The 16,374-nt window shown below is 42.0% G+C and overlaps 1 protein-coding gene across 2 annotated transcripts in view; it reads left to right on the plus strand.

Moving 5' to 3' along the window:
• The window catches only part of slc8a3 (solute carrier family 8 member 3), a 109,690-nt gene that overhangs the window by 6,652 nt on the left and 86,664 nt on the right, over positions 1–16,374 (plus strand). For both annotated transcript variants that reach the window (XM_034129094.1, XM_034129095.1), the window contains exon 2: positions 8,128–9,995. In XM_034129094.1, the coding sequence (XP_033984985.1) occupies positions 8,215–9,995 (1,781 nt within the window). In that variant the 5' untranslated portion in view covers positions 8,128–8,214. The remainder of the gene's footprint in view (positions 1–8,127; positions 9,996–16,374) is intronic.

Here is a 16,374-nt window from a genome sequence, read left to right on the forward strand (position 1 = left end):
CACTTTATTCCCAGCACAAAGAAACAAAGTTAGCCAGCTAGTTGGCTTGTTAGCACACGGACGTAATGTATTAAGCTTCTATCGAGCCAAATATTTCCGTCAGAAGTTGGTGGAGACAGAGCTCAAAAGAGATATGCACACACATGTCTCCAATTAATATTAATGTTGCTGGATGTTGGAATATAAGTGCTGTGGATCGTGTCCTGCTTTAGGTTCAGACGCACTACTAACTTGTCAAGCTTACCGTTAATAATTGAAGTAGCCTATAGTAGGCATATATTTAATAGACTGTTTCACCTCCATGCCACAACACTGACACCATTAATAAGGAAATCTAAATAAACTTAATATTTAGACATTACCGTAACATGTCAGATTAGTTGTAACCGTACCTACTTTGGACTTGAACTTGCACATAGACATTTATATTTATCATTTAAGTACATTTTTCACAATACTTGCGTTCTTTATTTTCTATTCCCATTAACCTTGCGTGTACCTGACTTATCCTGTGTTTCAATCGTATTACTGTTTTGTTTTAATTTCCCTATGGAGCTCAATAAAGGTTTCTCTTGGCTTGTCTTACGTAATCTTAAAGATACGTCAATGGCAAATTTAACGTTAATGTTAGAACAGCATCAACAGCGTTAAATATGCCAAAAGCTTTGTTTCAATTTACGTTTTGCTAACCAAATTAGCTGAACATATTGTTCGTTACTTCCTTCAGAGCTCCAGGCTCAGGCCCACCTCTTCCGTGAGACCCTTTATGGGCCTGAGCTTGGAGCTCTGCAGTGAGACCCTCATCTGTTTGCCTATATAGAAAATCTTCCACACCAACAATGGAGGAATCTTAAATAATTACCTTTTTTAGATGACTAGACTAATTATAGTGATATTGACCCGGGTTACAAATGATGACTTGATATGTGAGTTGATTTGACACTTTGGATTTAAGATTGTCTTCCTCTTGTATATCACGTAACAATTAAACAAGCAGTCATTTAATCACCCCCCCGCCCCGGCAGGCTGTAACACACTGAGGCTCTCGGCCTTTAAATTCTGGATGCTCCGTCCCTTTCTGCTTCATTGCAGTTTCTGCCACCGTGCAATAAAAGAGACAGGAGAAGGCAGCGGGTCAGCAGTGCTGCTCCGACTCTCAAACAGGAAGAGATCTTTAGCTCCTGCAGAAACACATCCCTGCTGTCAAGTCACAAGACCTACAGAGACAATGTTCTCTACTTTTATACGATTCCTTTTATTGTATTGTACTTTAATCAATTTGATCCTATTTTCTCTTATTTAATTTAATTATAATATGAAACAATTGCTATGATAAAGTAAAGTATTTCTGATTAAAGCAGGAAGGAGATCTTCCTTTAGTCTCAGATATATACAAAACATGTCTCTGAAGTGTTTGGCTGAAACACCAAACAGATCATTGCAGCATCCCATAATCCCCTCTGTTTCAGCCCTGTTTCAAAAGTCTGTGTCTGTAGCTTTAAATGCTAATGAGCTGCTGCTGGCCACGCCCCTCTGAGAGTTGATTGGTTAAACGGTGCTCTTATTACATTATATAATGTGTTTTTACTGTATTTATTCATAAAAAGTCTTTTAATTTGTTTTGTAAAGCACTTTGAATTGTCGCATACAGAAAAGTGCAATATAAATAAACTTGCCTTGCCTTGCCTTGCCTTGCCTTGCTCTACGAGGAGATTCAGGTGATACCTTGGTTGGATATTGGCTAATCCAAATTAATTTACAGTCGTTTTTATCGACTTTAAGCATTGCACACATCCCTTAAACCTAAGGTGAGTTTCTGTTTTGAACTTGCAGACTAATACAGAAATGCAAAAAGCTGCAAATCAATGGTTTTCAGATCCATCTTTCCTCTGATTAAGTTAGATCTCTGTCACTCCGTCTTGTTGGTTTTTGTAGCTCAGCGCCGTCGCTCCTCTCTGGCTGTGCTCCATGTAAACAGCTCTGCTGATTCAGTTAAATGTAACTTCCTGGCTGCTGCTGCTGCCGTGCCTTTCTCCATCCTCCAGATCAACATCTGAGGAATCTCATTTCAAGCTGACACATCCAGCATTTTAAGGTTTGATCACCTCAGGCAAAAAAAAGGATTTCTGGAAAGACGTTATTGAGGTTATGATCCCTTTAAAAGACATAATAATGATGCTATTATTCATACCTTTGATCCATTCAATTAGAAATATTAGGAATAATTACACCACGATATATCAGTTGGTTTTGCTAATGGTGTGGCTCAGTGGGTTAGTTGCCCACAGTATTGAGTGTATATAAGTCGCTTTGGATAAAAGCATCTGTAAGTGACGTGTACATGCTTGATTCTCCACACAAAAGGTATTTAAAACGTTCTTTATCAGACATTAACACTGCCTAGGATCCAGAAATACAATTTGGCAGTATATTTAAAACCCTGTCAGCTTTCCAAACTGGCCCCAGAGCTGATGGATACAGTTCCCAAAATATCACCTGGCAGTTATTTTAAAAGTTTTCAGACCCTGGGTGTTTCTCAATGTCGAGGAAGGCTGCTCCAGAGCCACTATTTCAAGCATACTACGTCATCGAGTGCCGCCGAAGGACTGTTCCAATGTCCAGCATACTTGGAATTCTACCAAGGCCGGCGTACTTCGTAGCGGGAAATTTCGAGGCTGCACATGTGTAGACTCCGCGGTCTTAAAATCCCCACAATGCTTTGCGCACGGACCAATTTCCAAATCTTTGGCGGAAATCACGCTCCATTTAAGGCGGGGCCTCGCATATGACGCACACCTGTTAGCCTGTTCCACCATTCTTCATTTTCCGAGGCTAGGAAGGATTCTTGCTTCGCTTCTGAAGCAAGTGACTCGGAAGACATGTGCTACCAAGCAAGTGTCCTCGACATTGAGAAACACCCCCAGTGTAGTGCAAACAACTTGAGATAAGAAATCTGCATACAAAGCAAAACATGTGCTCCTTAATGGGTGCTTTTATCCAAAGTGCCCCAGAGTTAATCCTCCTTTTAACACAAGAATCCACTTTAAGGTACAACGAGTAGTACACAAAACCTCCAACTATAAATAGTTAATCAAAAGGAAAGGATAACAAGTGACATAACAAAAACATTTAACCAAAGTTACCAAAAGAAGAGATATAATTGCATTTGTCAGATGGACAGAAAAATTGTGAGGGCCTCATCAACAAGGCCCGGACCCCCACTGACAATTGCTTTCAGCCACTTGTATAGACTGTGTGCATTACATTAGTGCAAACAATATCTTGTTTTTATTTATTTTATTTAAAGTGGACCTATCATGCTATATTTGAATAATATAGTGTAGGACCATACCTATATAAGGCATATTTATACTTTTATTTTTTTCAAAATACCAAACAGATCATGCATTTTAGCCATGCCTCATTTCGCTCAATTTGAAAAAATGTTGCTCTGTTTTTGCAAGGGCAGATTCTGTGAGAACAGCACCATCTACAGGCCTGGCATATGTACTACAGCGTCTCCAGCGCTTTCGAACGGCAATGGCCGTGGCTGTCTCCTCCTGATTGGTGGAGTTGGCCCAATAGCCGTAGCGCCTCCGTCCTGACGTCAGGACAGTGTTCAAATCTGGATCAGTTTTGATCAGATCCGTTGCAGCCCCTTTTTTAGAGATTTGGGTATGGAGGAAAATAGAGAGGGTTGTGTTTTCTGACACTTGGTGAATTCCCTGGAACACCGGGGACACATATTCATGTATAAAAGACGTACAAAAGTGCATTTTGCATGATAGGTCCCCTTTAAGCATTGCCAGTTCTGCACAACCCTCCAAATATGTTTCACACTTGTACACACAAGCTACCTCTCTTAGTATCTACACACCTATCCACTTTCAATAACAACAATGCACATATCTTATTTTTGTATTTATAGTAGCCTACAGGTAAGATAAGATAAGATAAGATGGACCTTTATTAATCCCCGTGGGGAAATTCAGTAGTTTAAACAGCAACAGGGTGAGAGTGAAAAACAGGACAGCACAGATTCACACAGATTAATAAAATCAAAAATAAGATCAGCGATAAAAATTAAAATTATAATAATGAGAAACTATGAAATAAGAAATGAATACAATTAAAATTAAAATGAGCATATATACATTTCAGTCAGACAACTCACGTGTTTCTTTAACATGTTTATTAGAAGCAGCATATAGTTGAGTTTGTCGTCTAGGCTCGGGCCTCATCACTCCACAGATATACATAGCACGATGAGTGATGATTAAATAACTAACCCCCCGAGCCTACAGGTGGAAGCTGGGGTGGTGGTGGGGCAGCAAGCAGCAGCGACGTGGAAGTAGCTGCAGCGATAGCAGCAGCAAGCAATGCATAGAGAGAGATCTGGCAGGTTAAATAGAGCGGCATATTAAGGAGACTCTGTTTGGTTGGTTGTAGAGTGGCAAGGGGCGTTATGTATGAATGCAGCATAAGTGCTCGAGTTGACTGCCTGAACTAGCTCGCAGGCCTCACCCCATTTTTGGTCATATAAACTATAGGTAAGAAATGAATGAAAATGAAAATGGACATATATACATATAGAGTCATATATTACATATTATATATATTGGATATATTAACATGGGTTGTGGAAACAGTGTGTATTTATGTCTAGTAATAGTTTCACATTATTGACCCCTTGTTGTGCAGCCTGATGGCTACAGGCACAAAGGACTGTCCGAGGCGCTTGGTGCTGTGTCGTGGAGGGATGAGTCTGTGGCTGAACGTACACCTCATCCTTACTAGCTCTGCATGGAGTGGGTGGGAGGGGTTCTCTAGGATGCTGCCTAGCTTCCTTCCTAAATTGTATAATTGTTTTAATTGCATTGTTTGGTTGTTTCTCCGACAATGTATCTTCTTTAACGGTGTTTATGTATGCACCAGTACACCAAGGCAAATTCCTCGACACGTTTACATGCCCCTGTATTTTCTCGCACATTTAATTATTGTATTGTGCTTATAAATAACCCATAATCCCAGGTACCACGGAGAAGATAGCCTTTAGAATAAACCCTTTTTAAAGCAGCTCACATCTGATAAGTGTGATGATGCTCTCGCTGCCTCCGGCCTCAGCTGTTTGCATCTAAAGAACCGTCTCTCTCATGATGTGCATACGATGCTTAACTCCAGCCGTTATGCATTTTGACAACGTCTGCATTGTTAGTGTGATGCTGCTCTCTCTTGCAGAAGTGGTAAGGGTGCATTTAGAGCTCAGTGTGTAATGAATTTGGACGGGACATCTGTACCTTTGTTTCACTGTTTCACTTCGCCTCCTGACGGTCTCCTGCCTCCCCTCTGCTCGGTGTATTTTTTCTGCCAATGCGACATTTTGGACAGTGCTTAGTTTGGCAAAATGTCACACCTGCTGAGCGAGCGCTTTGCTCCAGAGTGTGTGTGACCCCCGAGATCTCACACACATCACGCACACATACACATTACTGGACACTCGTCGTCACATCTACAGTAAACCAGAGTCTCTCAAGTCACTCAACAAGAATTTAAATCAAAATAATTGATTTACAGATTAAAAAATGTATGTTAATCCCCAAATCTAATATTGACATGAATTGGTCAGTTAACCAATTTCAGTAAAATACCGAAAAACAGTCTTTCATGATCTTTGGCTAATCTTAAGAAATGTTAATATAGGGTTATAGTAGATTGTAATTCGATCTGTATACTATGCCATTCCTTTTCTCTTTCTTTTTCTGTTCCCATATTTTATTAATTATTTCAGCACCTGTACATTACTTTGTTAAATGCTCACCTTGAGACTAGAAATCATTTTAATTACAATGTTTGTATTTCATATTTATTGGCATTTTCTTTTTTTATCATAAAGTTTGTCTTTGACACAAAACTATGTAATGTATACCACTCATGGGAGGGCTGTTGGTTTCCTCCCGCTTCAACTAACTTTGTTTTATTGCACCTAGACAAAAAAGTCATTTTCCTTCTTCTAAAAATATACCGTGTACACAGGAAAACATGTAATAACCAACCAAAATGAGTGGCATTTTTGGTTGGTTATTACGTAATGCATCTATTATAAAATCTTCATTAAAAAAACAAAAAGGAAACTCCTGCATTTTTATTACAAAATGCATTCAAGCCTCAGGTGTTATTACATAATGAAAAAAATGTACTACAATTTGTTGTTTAATAACCGGATGTTATATTACATAATGTGTTGTTACACACTTTTACTACGTGATTTAATTCATTAAATAATTATGTTCAATTAGTTATTCATTAAGAAACTGTGGTAATTATTCACTGAGCAAAAGAGTCAAGTCAATGTAATGCAATTTTATTATTTGTATTAAATGTTAAAGTTGTGTGTCTCAATCGATTTCAGATTATTTGCTAGATTCATAGATACGGTGTTTGTTTAAAAATGTCAGAAAAAGGACCTATGGTTTTGGTAATTTGGCCTCTTAAGAGCTCTTTTATGGCGCATTTCCACTGCAGCACGTAGCACGTTTTAAGCGTGCCAAACCCGGCCCGTTTTTTGTTGCGTTTCCACTAGCCGTATTTCCGGCTAACGGGTGCTTTTTCACAGTTTTTCTGGCCCTCCAAAATCGTGGTTCTTTCCGGGCCAACAACCGGGCTGAGTATGCTAAACTAGTGAGAGAATCGCTGGCAAGGGGGCTACAACTACAACAAAATGAACATATCTGACCGTGATTTAATTGTAATACACGTTTCAAAATGATGCCGAAGTAACAACATACTGATACCGGTTAGTAAAAACCATGAATTAATGCTTTGTCAAGTCTGCAGACAGACGGCAGGCGAAAAACCTTTTAAAATGCGTGTTTTCTGAATGGAGATCGGCTAAGCTAACGTTGTATATGCTCCGACCGTCCACACTCACAACAACGGCCTACAGACATAAATAAACCAGCGACTGTATTCACCATGACACAGGCAGTCTGTGGTTTGTACTTGTTTAACTTTTGTCTAGTTTCTGAACAGATATGAGGAGCTGTGAGCTCTGAGGGCTAACAGCTAACGGCTGATGTTGGTTTTGTGGTTCGCATTGAAGATGACGTCACGGCTCCGCCTACACTGCGTTACTATAGTTACTGCCTCAGTTCCTAAACTGTAATGGAAACGCAGCATAAAGTGAGCCTGGCCTACCAAGGCCTAACTATACCGTACTAAGCCGTGCGAGGCCCTGCAGTGGAAATGCGCCATTAGTGGTCTATTAATTCTTTCAAAACATGTAAAAGTGCTGATGTTCAGACCCTGTTCTATACAGTACTAAAATATTATAAAATAATATGTCTTCATAAAATATAACCCTCTGTTGCTCGGGTTGATTTGGTTAGTCTGCATGTTTTCTTAGATTCATCAATTGAAAAATGTCGGCCAATGTCCGTTTTCAGAGTCCAAGGTGATGCCTTTTAATGTCTTGTTTTGTCAGTCCAAAACCTACAAATATTCACTTTAATGTGATTTAAAACAGAGAGCAGCAAAACGTCTCATTTAAGAGGTTGAAATGTAATTTAACAATATTTTTGCACGGAAAAATTAAATATCAAAATAGACATTTAGGCCTTTGCAGCTCAATATGAGAGTAACCTCTTTGTGTTTTTTGATAAATATATATTTTGACATCTGTTAGAAAAATATCACTCGTCACCGGCTTGAGCTTCAATAATTAGGATCCATGTATTTCTGATCCTCTCCAGAATGGAAGTAGTCATCACACACAGAGCATCAACTAGTTCCTGAACAGTGTCCTTCACATGCTGATATCCAAGAGAGGGAGTTACACAGTCACAAGATGGAGGAATAGAAAGCAGTATTCAATGTTTACTTCAGATTAGCTCCACGTCAGAAATGATCATGCTTGTCATATGTCTATCTCCATGGAGGCTGAATCATCATGTTAATCACATAGCTATCATATGCCTAAAACAGTCCTGATGCTCTTCTAGGTAATCATACATCCTGTCATGTACACAGCTATGTAGGGCCTTTGTTATCATGTGCTACTCTGATATTGGAAGAGTACATTCAGTATTTTCCCGACAACATCCATGTAATGTGTGTTGTCTCTGCTTTCAGGTGGTGGGTGGAGACGAAGCACAGCCCAGTGCTGGATCCCGGGGGGTCTGTCAGCCTGGTAAGGACCCTTGAGACGACGGAGGGTTTATGGAGGGTTCAGGATCCGTGAAACCGGGGTCGACAGCCTGCCTCTGGGTGTGGCTGCTCTCTGCTGCCGTCGCCTTCCTGTGCACGGAGGCTCGCACCACCCCAAGCCCCTTAATCACCCCCAGCAATGCCACCTGCTCGGGGAACTCCAAATGCAGAGCGGGGATCATCTTGCCCATCTGGTACCCCGAGGACCCCTCCATGGGGGACAAGATCGCCCGGGTCATTGTGTATTTCGTGGCCATGATCTACATGTTCCTCGGGGTGTCAATCATCTCTGATCGCTTCATGGCCGCCATCGAGGTCATCACTTCACAGGAGAAGGAACTGGTCATCAAGAAGCCCAACGGGGAAACGACCACCACCACGATCCGGGTGTGGAACGAAACCGTGTCCAACCTCACCCTCATGGCCTTAGGATCCTCGACCCCTGAGATCCTGCTCACGTTAATCGAGGTCTGTGGACACGGGTTTGTATCTGGAGAACTCGGGCCGGCTACTATTGTGGGCAGCGCAGCCTTCAATATGTTCGTGATTATCGGCATCTGCGTGTCTGTGGTTCCCCAAGGAGAGGTGCGTAAGGTCAAACACCTGCGAGTTTTTTTCGTCACGGCGGGATGGAGCGTGTTCGCCTACATCTGGCTCTACATGATCCTGGCTGTGTTTTCCCCGAATGAAGTCCAGGTGTGGGAGGGTCTGCTTACGCTGGCCTTCTTCCCCATATGCGTTTTCCTGGCTTGGATAGCGGACAGAAGACTGCTCTTCTTCAAGTTCATGCACAAGAAGTACCGCCACGACAAACACCGGGGGGTCATCATCGAGACGGAGGGGGAGCGCTCGAAGGGCATCGAGATGGACGGCAAGATGGTGAACTCGCACTTCATGGACGGAAGCGCCACCAGCAATCTCATCGGGTTGATCGAGAACAAAGAGGTGGACGAATCCCGGCGAGACATGATCCGAATCCTGAAGGATCTGAAGCAGAAGTACCCGGAGAAAGAGCTGGATCAGCTGGTGGAGATGGCCAACTACTACGCCCTGTCGCACCAGCAGAAGAGCCGCGCCTTCTACCGCATCCAGGCCACCCGCATGATGACGGGCGCCGGAAACATCCTGAAGAAACACGTGGCGGAGCAGGCCAAGAAGAGCGTCAGCATTCAGGAGATTCACGTGGAGGAACCGGAGGAATACGTGTCCAGGATCACCTTCGACCCCGCCGTCTACCAGTGCCTCGAGAACTGCGGCGCTGCGATATTAACCGTCACCAGAAGGGGCGGCGACATCAACAAGACAATCTACGTGGATTACAAGACGGAGGACGGATCGGCCAACGCTGGGGCCGACTACGAGTTCTCCGAGGGCACGGTGGTGTTCAAACCAGGCGAGATGTTCAGGGAGATCAACATCGGCATCATAGACGATGACATCTTCGAGGAGGACGAGCACTTTTTCGTGCGGCTGGGGAATCTGCGCGTCCTGGAGACGGAGGACGAGGTGCTGTCGCCCAACAGCCTCCCGTACCCGAAGGCCATGCTGGGATTCCCCGCCGTGGCCACCGTCACCATCTTGGACGACGACCACTCGGGCATCTTCACCTTCGAGAGCGGCTCGGTGCACATCAGCGAGAGCATCGGCATCATGGAGGTGAAGGTGCTGAGGACTTCCGGAGCGAGGGGCACGGTCATTGTGCCGTTTCGCACCGTGGAGGCGATCGCCAAGGGAGGAGGGGAGGACTTCGAGGACAACTACGGAGAGCTGGAGTTCAAAAACGACGAGACCTGGTAAGACTGCTTTTTTATTTATTATTTTGTGTCATGGTTGTGCAGCGTTGGGTTTTTATTCATGTGTTGTTCGTGGTTTATTATTGCTGAATTTTTAAATCTGAATTTGTCAACTTGTATTCATGTCTTTGCATCAACTATACTACTAAACCCAAATGTTATCTTTTTTTAAAATTACTTTTGGTACATGTAATGGCAGATTATATACATATTTGTCTAGTTATACATTTTTTGAATTCTGGCTGCTTCTATCCTCCATATTACACCTGAAGAAACATTGTATATAAGATTTGACAGCTCCCTTCAAAGCTGTACAGCCTTCCTCCTGACACGCGTCTCATTCAGCGTTTGCTTTTGTCACAACAACTTCGTCTTCTTTGCCTCTTGACATCATTTAATTTAGATCGTACTCCGGTTACCTTTTCATGTGCTGTTTGCACTCATCACTGTGAATACAAAACGCTTCTTTCTTGACACGCTGAGACGGCGTACCCTCTCATCTGCTCTTTACATCCCCGTGTCAAGAGAGTTTCGCTCAGGTGTGTATGTGTGTGTGTATGTGTGTGTGTGTGTGATGCTATGGGGGATTCAACTCTGGGATCCGTCACACGACTGTGAAAACAGGAAGTCCTTAAGTTTACACCTCCTCGCCTCTCTGATCCCTGCTGCTTCTGTTTTGTTTGAACGTCAGATCTTTGCTGCTTCTTTATCTTTTCTGTGTGGTGTCTGGTTCCATTGAAGGAGAGCAGCATGGAAGAATAAGAGCAGTATGACAAAAGGAGACAGAATACTTCAACAGGCAAACTTTATTATCAGTATATGACAGTCTTTCAGGTTAAACTGTGTTATAATACATGGCAATATTTACTGAAGTTGTGTTCTTTTTGCAACCAAATCTTCGTTTTTTGCAATCTTTCTCCTTTTACTTGCAATTACTTCCGACTATGGCACGGTATTATCAGTACATGTCAGAATACTAGGTTAGACTGTGTCATAATGAAAGATGTTTTTTATTGCGATATACTGTATATTGCATGCAATGTGAAAAAAACAGTCCATTTTCACAAGATGACGAATATGGATCTGTTTTGGTCACATCGTATTTTTGGACATCGTTCTTCTTTTGTGTCCAAAATATTTCCTGACATTTCATTTCTTTTTGCAACCTTTTGGGTATTTCCCATCTTTTATACGCTCGTTTTCAGATTGTGTGTTGTCGACTGACTATCGCTTTCCTTGTGGTTGTTTTGATGAATTTAAAGGAATTATAGTAATTGATGGTTTCTCTTCGCATGCAGAGACTTGCAAGCACGACACTCTGTTGTAACAAACTCTGTGTCACTAAGAAGCCTTAAATCAGAATACATCGCTTTATTTCAGAAAGACTTTACACATAGATTAGTTCAGTCAGACAACTCACGTGTTTCTTTAACATGTTTATTAGAAGCAGCATATAGTTGAGTTTGGCGTCTAGGCTCGGGCCTCATCACTCCACAGATATACATAGCACGATGAGTGATGATTAGATAACTAACCCCCCGAGCCTACAGGTGGAAGCTGGGGTGGTGGTGGGGCAGGCAAGCAGCAGCGACGTGGAAGTAGCTGCAGCGATAGCAGCAGCAAGCAATGCATAGAGAGAGATCTGGCAGGTTAAATAGAGCGGCATATTAAGGAGACTCTGTTTGGTTGGTTGTAGAGTGGCAAGGGGCGTTATGTATGAATGCAGCATAAGTGCTCGAGTTGACTGCCTGAACTAGCTCGCAGGCTTCACCCCATTTATGGGAAAGGAACTCCTTTTGTATCGTGCAGCAAAAAGTAAAAGTGTTATGTTTGACATTGCCGTACTGCGATTATAATGAATGGTTCATGAACACATTGCAATTTTGATGCTGAAACGATATATTGTGCAGCCATAACTGGAGATATATTTCCTTCTGGAGCCTTCAGTTTGGTAGTAAGCACCTCAGAGCAGCAGATATGTTTTATGTAAATGTTCTGCAGCCTTTTCATCCGTGCACAAAACCGCACTAGAACAGATTGGGGCATATTTGGCAGCGTTGCCCTAACATACTGTACTTTAGTACAATCAGCATCACAGTCATGTATTGTATGACTTCCTTTTGTCCCATGCGTGTAATCCAGGCCTCTGGGAGGAGAGGGAGGCTGTGTGCAGCGCTCAGAAATATTGATTTGTTTATTTCACAGCTTGCATCTCACACGTTGGTCTGCAGGCGTTGAATCAAAGTGACATGCCTCTCTGACATCCTCCCCCCTCCATAGATCAGAGCTTCTCAGGGCCTCTCAGGCTGTTTCTGGGCCCCGGGGTGCAGGACTCTGAGTGTCCAGAGTCAGGGTGATCAGGGGACTCCTGGGGCCCGCTGAGCTCCTGGGGATTGTGTTTGATTCATGTGAGAGGAGCTTCATGTGGAGAGACTTTTATTCTCAGGCTGCTGCTCCATCGATCTGCTCGTTGTGCTCGATGTGTTGCTGTGCAGCACAACCTGAAATGCTGAGAGCTGCAGAACAATCTGACTTTATGGTCGGATAATTATCGCTTCACAGCACATCCATGTAACAAAAAAACCCTGCATATGATAAAATAAAACATGACCTTCGATTTGTGAACGAAAAACCTGGATTTGGAAAGAAAATTGATTATATTTGGTAAATATTTCATGCACAAATGTCTTCAGTATTTTTGGTCTTTTTCAATGACATTAATAATAAAGAAAGCCCATCAACTTTAGAAATATTTCTGCAACCTAATTGCTGATTTCACACGTTCTTTTTATTTATTAGTATTTTTTTTAAATGTTTTTTAACAATTAACCTGTTTCACGCCTTCCCCCCGGTACCGGGCGGATAAACGCGTCATTTGCAGGAAACAACGTCTAAGGAATCTTAATATTGAATAAAACTATGAATGTGTTATATCCATGTAACGGGAAGAAACTCAGCTAACTGATCTTTTTAATTTTTTTTTTCAAAAAAACCCCACAATGCTAGCACTCAGCCTCTGGATTAGCCTCGATCGAAAAAACGGGACCTACTAAGGCACTTAAACTCACTCATAACTCCCTTATTACTTATCCTAGATGCACAACCAAACACTCTTTTTTGGTGTCCTGGAGACACTGAATCTAACGGTGCCCACCTCAACACTCAGTGATAAACATTCGCGACGCTATCAACGAAAGCGTACATCATCACATGTGGAGCAAAGAAGCTAAACATGTAAATATGGCTCACCTTGGTCAAAAGTGGTCTTCAATGGCATTAAAACGATAAAAAAACGATGCTGCAGTTAATCCATAGGTTCATCCTATGTGTCTGTGCCTTCTTTGAAATTATTTCTGATAATCCATAAGCAATACAACTGCGTTTTAGTTTCCAAACTCCAGAAGGAGACATTCCTCCAGTTTAGTTTCGCTTTCCACACGCGAAGCGGCAACATTTTTTCTTTACAACCTGTCTGGGTGGGAGCCTCCTCCTTCGATTCTATTGGCTCTAACGGTCACAAGGGTATGTCAACCAACCAGATCGAGCAAGGGGGGCCAGAGATAGGTCAAATCCACCCATATGACCCCAGATGGCCCAGTTTTTGGCTAAATCTCTCTAAAAAGGTCAAATTTCACTTGTTTTGCATCAATCTTGATACAGGGTACTTATTATATGTTGTACTTTGGATTCCTAAAGCTTTTAGTCTACTAACCCATCATCCAAGGGTAGTTTTCACTATCTGTAAAAAATAATTTTTGGACGGACACTATAATTTACAGTTTTTTACTATGTAAAATCTGAATTTTCTTTAAAATAAAAAACATTTATATTGATTCTGACACTTCTACATCCAACTCACAGGTTTATCATTACTTTGAGAAAAGATTATTAATTTAACCCTTTTAGAAGGGAAGATATGGTCATTTGTTCTGGGAATGTCATTTTCGAGCCTGAGACCTGAAAAACAGGCTCAGAGTGGAACAGGTTAAAACATTATGTTCTATAGTTTATTTTTATATTAGTATTATTATATATTTTTCTCTGATTTCTGTTTATAATTCCCTCAGTTCAATTTCAGTATATGAACACGGTTGTGATTTCTTGTTTTTAGAACTTTTGATCAATTAAGTAAAAAACAGCTCTTTATAAATTAACGTTACATAATATTATTCAGTTAAAATAATGAGAATAGTTGATATGCACGAACACGAGGGAGCATTAATGAAAACATTTCCTCCCATCTTCAGAGACTTTTGCAGAAATGTTACAGAACTCCTGACAAATTTCCCGAAATGTCCATAATTAATCTGGGATGGAGATGAATTAGAGCAGAGGGAAGTGACAGCTTCATCCAAACGCAAGATTCATGAGGACATTTCCATACACAAAACAAAGGGGAATTAATGTGTGGAATATTCACCAAAAGGCATAATTAAGATGATTCTCGTGCTGCCTTCAAAGACCTCCTCAGGGCCGTTTTCAACGCTTGCGACATGAAATAGCACAGAATACATTTGCCTTCATTGCATTCATATTCTGACTGAAATAGTGAATGGGAAATGTTGTGTTTTATTAGCATTTTGTCGAAATAAGAGAAGCATTTCCTCTGGTGACGACTGGATGATGTCTCCCTTTCCAAAGAACCGGAGCTTTTTTGACGTCTTTAAGGACAATTAGAATCTTCAGTCCGTCTTTTCTCCTTCGTCCTGTTTTACGAGGCATTCACTTTGACATCCTTTGGGCTCATTGTTATCAACCAGAGATGATACGTATTATAGTCCTGATCTAGAGCTCTGGAATACATCACTCCAAGTCTTATCCAGACCGTAGTTCTCAGCATGAGAGGAGGAAGGTAATAGTTTATTGGTAGCAGATATGAACTTTGTTATGGCACCACCAGCTTTTATAATGTGTGTAAATAGGTCCAATATATACAATGACTCTCGGGTTAAAGTCTGGTTCCTAATAGTTGAGGTAAGGGAAACGGCCACACTTAATAAAACGCCTTTTTGTGATCTTCAGTCAGCGGTTATAGCTTCAGTGTAGATGTGGAAGCAGGGATGCAAGTAAGAATGATTATTTTTCTATGTCTTGATTATTTGTTGGACTCATTCATTATTATTTTTTAAAACAACAGAATACCATAAAAAGCTCAATATGACGCGTTTTGAATAGCTTGTTTTGTCAGAGCAACAATCAAGCACCCATTAGCCGCCTTTAGCTTAGCGATGGTGACGTGAAGTCATGTGACCGTGCTGTAGTTCCTTTATAGCCCAACATTAGCCGCCTTTAGCTTAGCGGTGGTGACGTGAAGTCATGTGACCGTGCTGTAGTTCCTTTATAGCCCAACATTAGCCGCCTTTAGCTTAGCGGTGGTGACGTGAAGTCATGTGACCTTGCTGTAGTTCCTTTATAGCCCAACATTAGCCACCTTTAGCTTAGCGATGGTGACGTGAAGTCATGTGACCGTGCTGTAGTTCCTTTGTAGCCCAATATTAGCCGCCTTTAGCTTAGCGGTGGTGACGTGAAGTCATGTGACCGTGCTGTAGTTCCTTTATAGCCCAACATTAGCCGCCTTTAGCTTAGCGGTGGTGACGTGAAGTCATGTGACCGTGCTGTAGTTCCTTTATAGCCCAACATTAGCCACCTTTAGCTTAGCGGTGGTGATGTGAAGTCATGTGACCGTGCTGTAGTTCCTTTATAGCCCAACATTAGCCACCTTTAGCTTAGCGGTGGTGACGTGAAGTCATGTGACCATGCTGTTGTTCCTTTATAACCCAACGTTAGCCGCCTTTAGCTTAGCGAGGTGAAGTCACGTGACCGTGCTGTAGTTCCAAGCCTCACGTTGCTAACCACTGGTAAACAGTGCGTGAGCTTCTGAGATAGTCCAGAGGCCTGTACTACGAAGCTGGTTCAACTTAACCTGGATATGTTTGAGTTAGCCGGTTGGCCCAATCCAAAACATACGCGCTCTGGCTAAACTGTACTACGACGCTGGTTATCAAGTGGATCGCTCAAGCCAGCCGTGTCCTATCTAGTTAGGTGCGCGTTCACATGAAAGGGGTGGTATTTGGAGCATTCGACCAATCTCAAACACGGACAAGCGTACTGACAGCGCAGCGTCATACTTCCTGAATGAAAAGTGAACTTTAATATTAGTCAAATATGAAGAAGTTAAACTTTAAACATCCATGACTTAAACACTTTATCCAGGATAAAAGCCACATAGCTGCACCTGCAAGGTGAATACAGCTGGTAAAAGAAAAAGTGTTTGAATGCGTACATTAACAGGTTTATGATATCACTGCCCCGTCCAAGACACGAGTGGATCTGACTTTAATTAGGAGAATTTGACTCGAGTGTTTCGTCAACTTAATGT

This window comes from Trematomus bernacchii, unplaced genomic scaffold (genome assembly GCF_902827165.1).
Source record: "Trematomus bernacchii unplaced genomic scaffold, fTreBer1.1, whole genome shotgun sequence".
Lineage (NCBI taxonomy): Eukaryota > Metazoa > Chordata > Actinopteri > Perciformes > Nototheniidae > Trematomus > Trematomus bernacchii.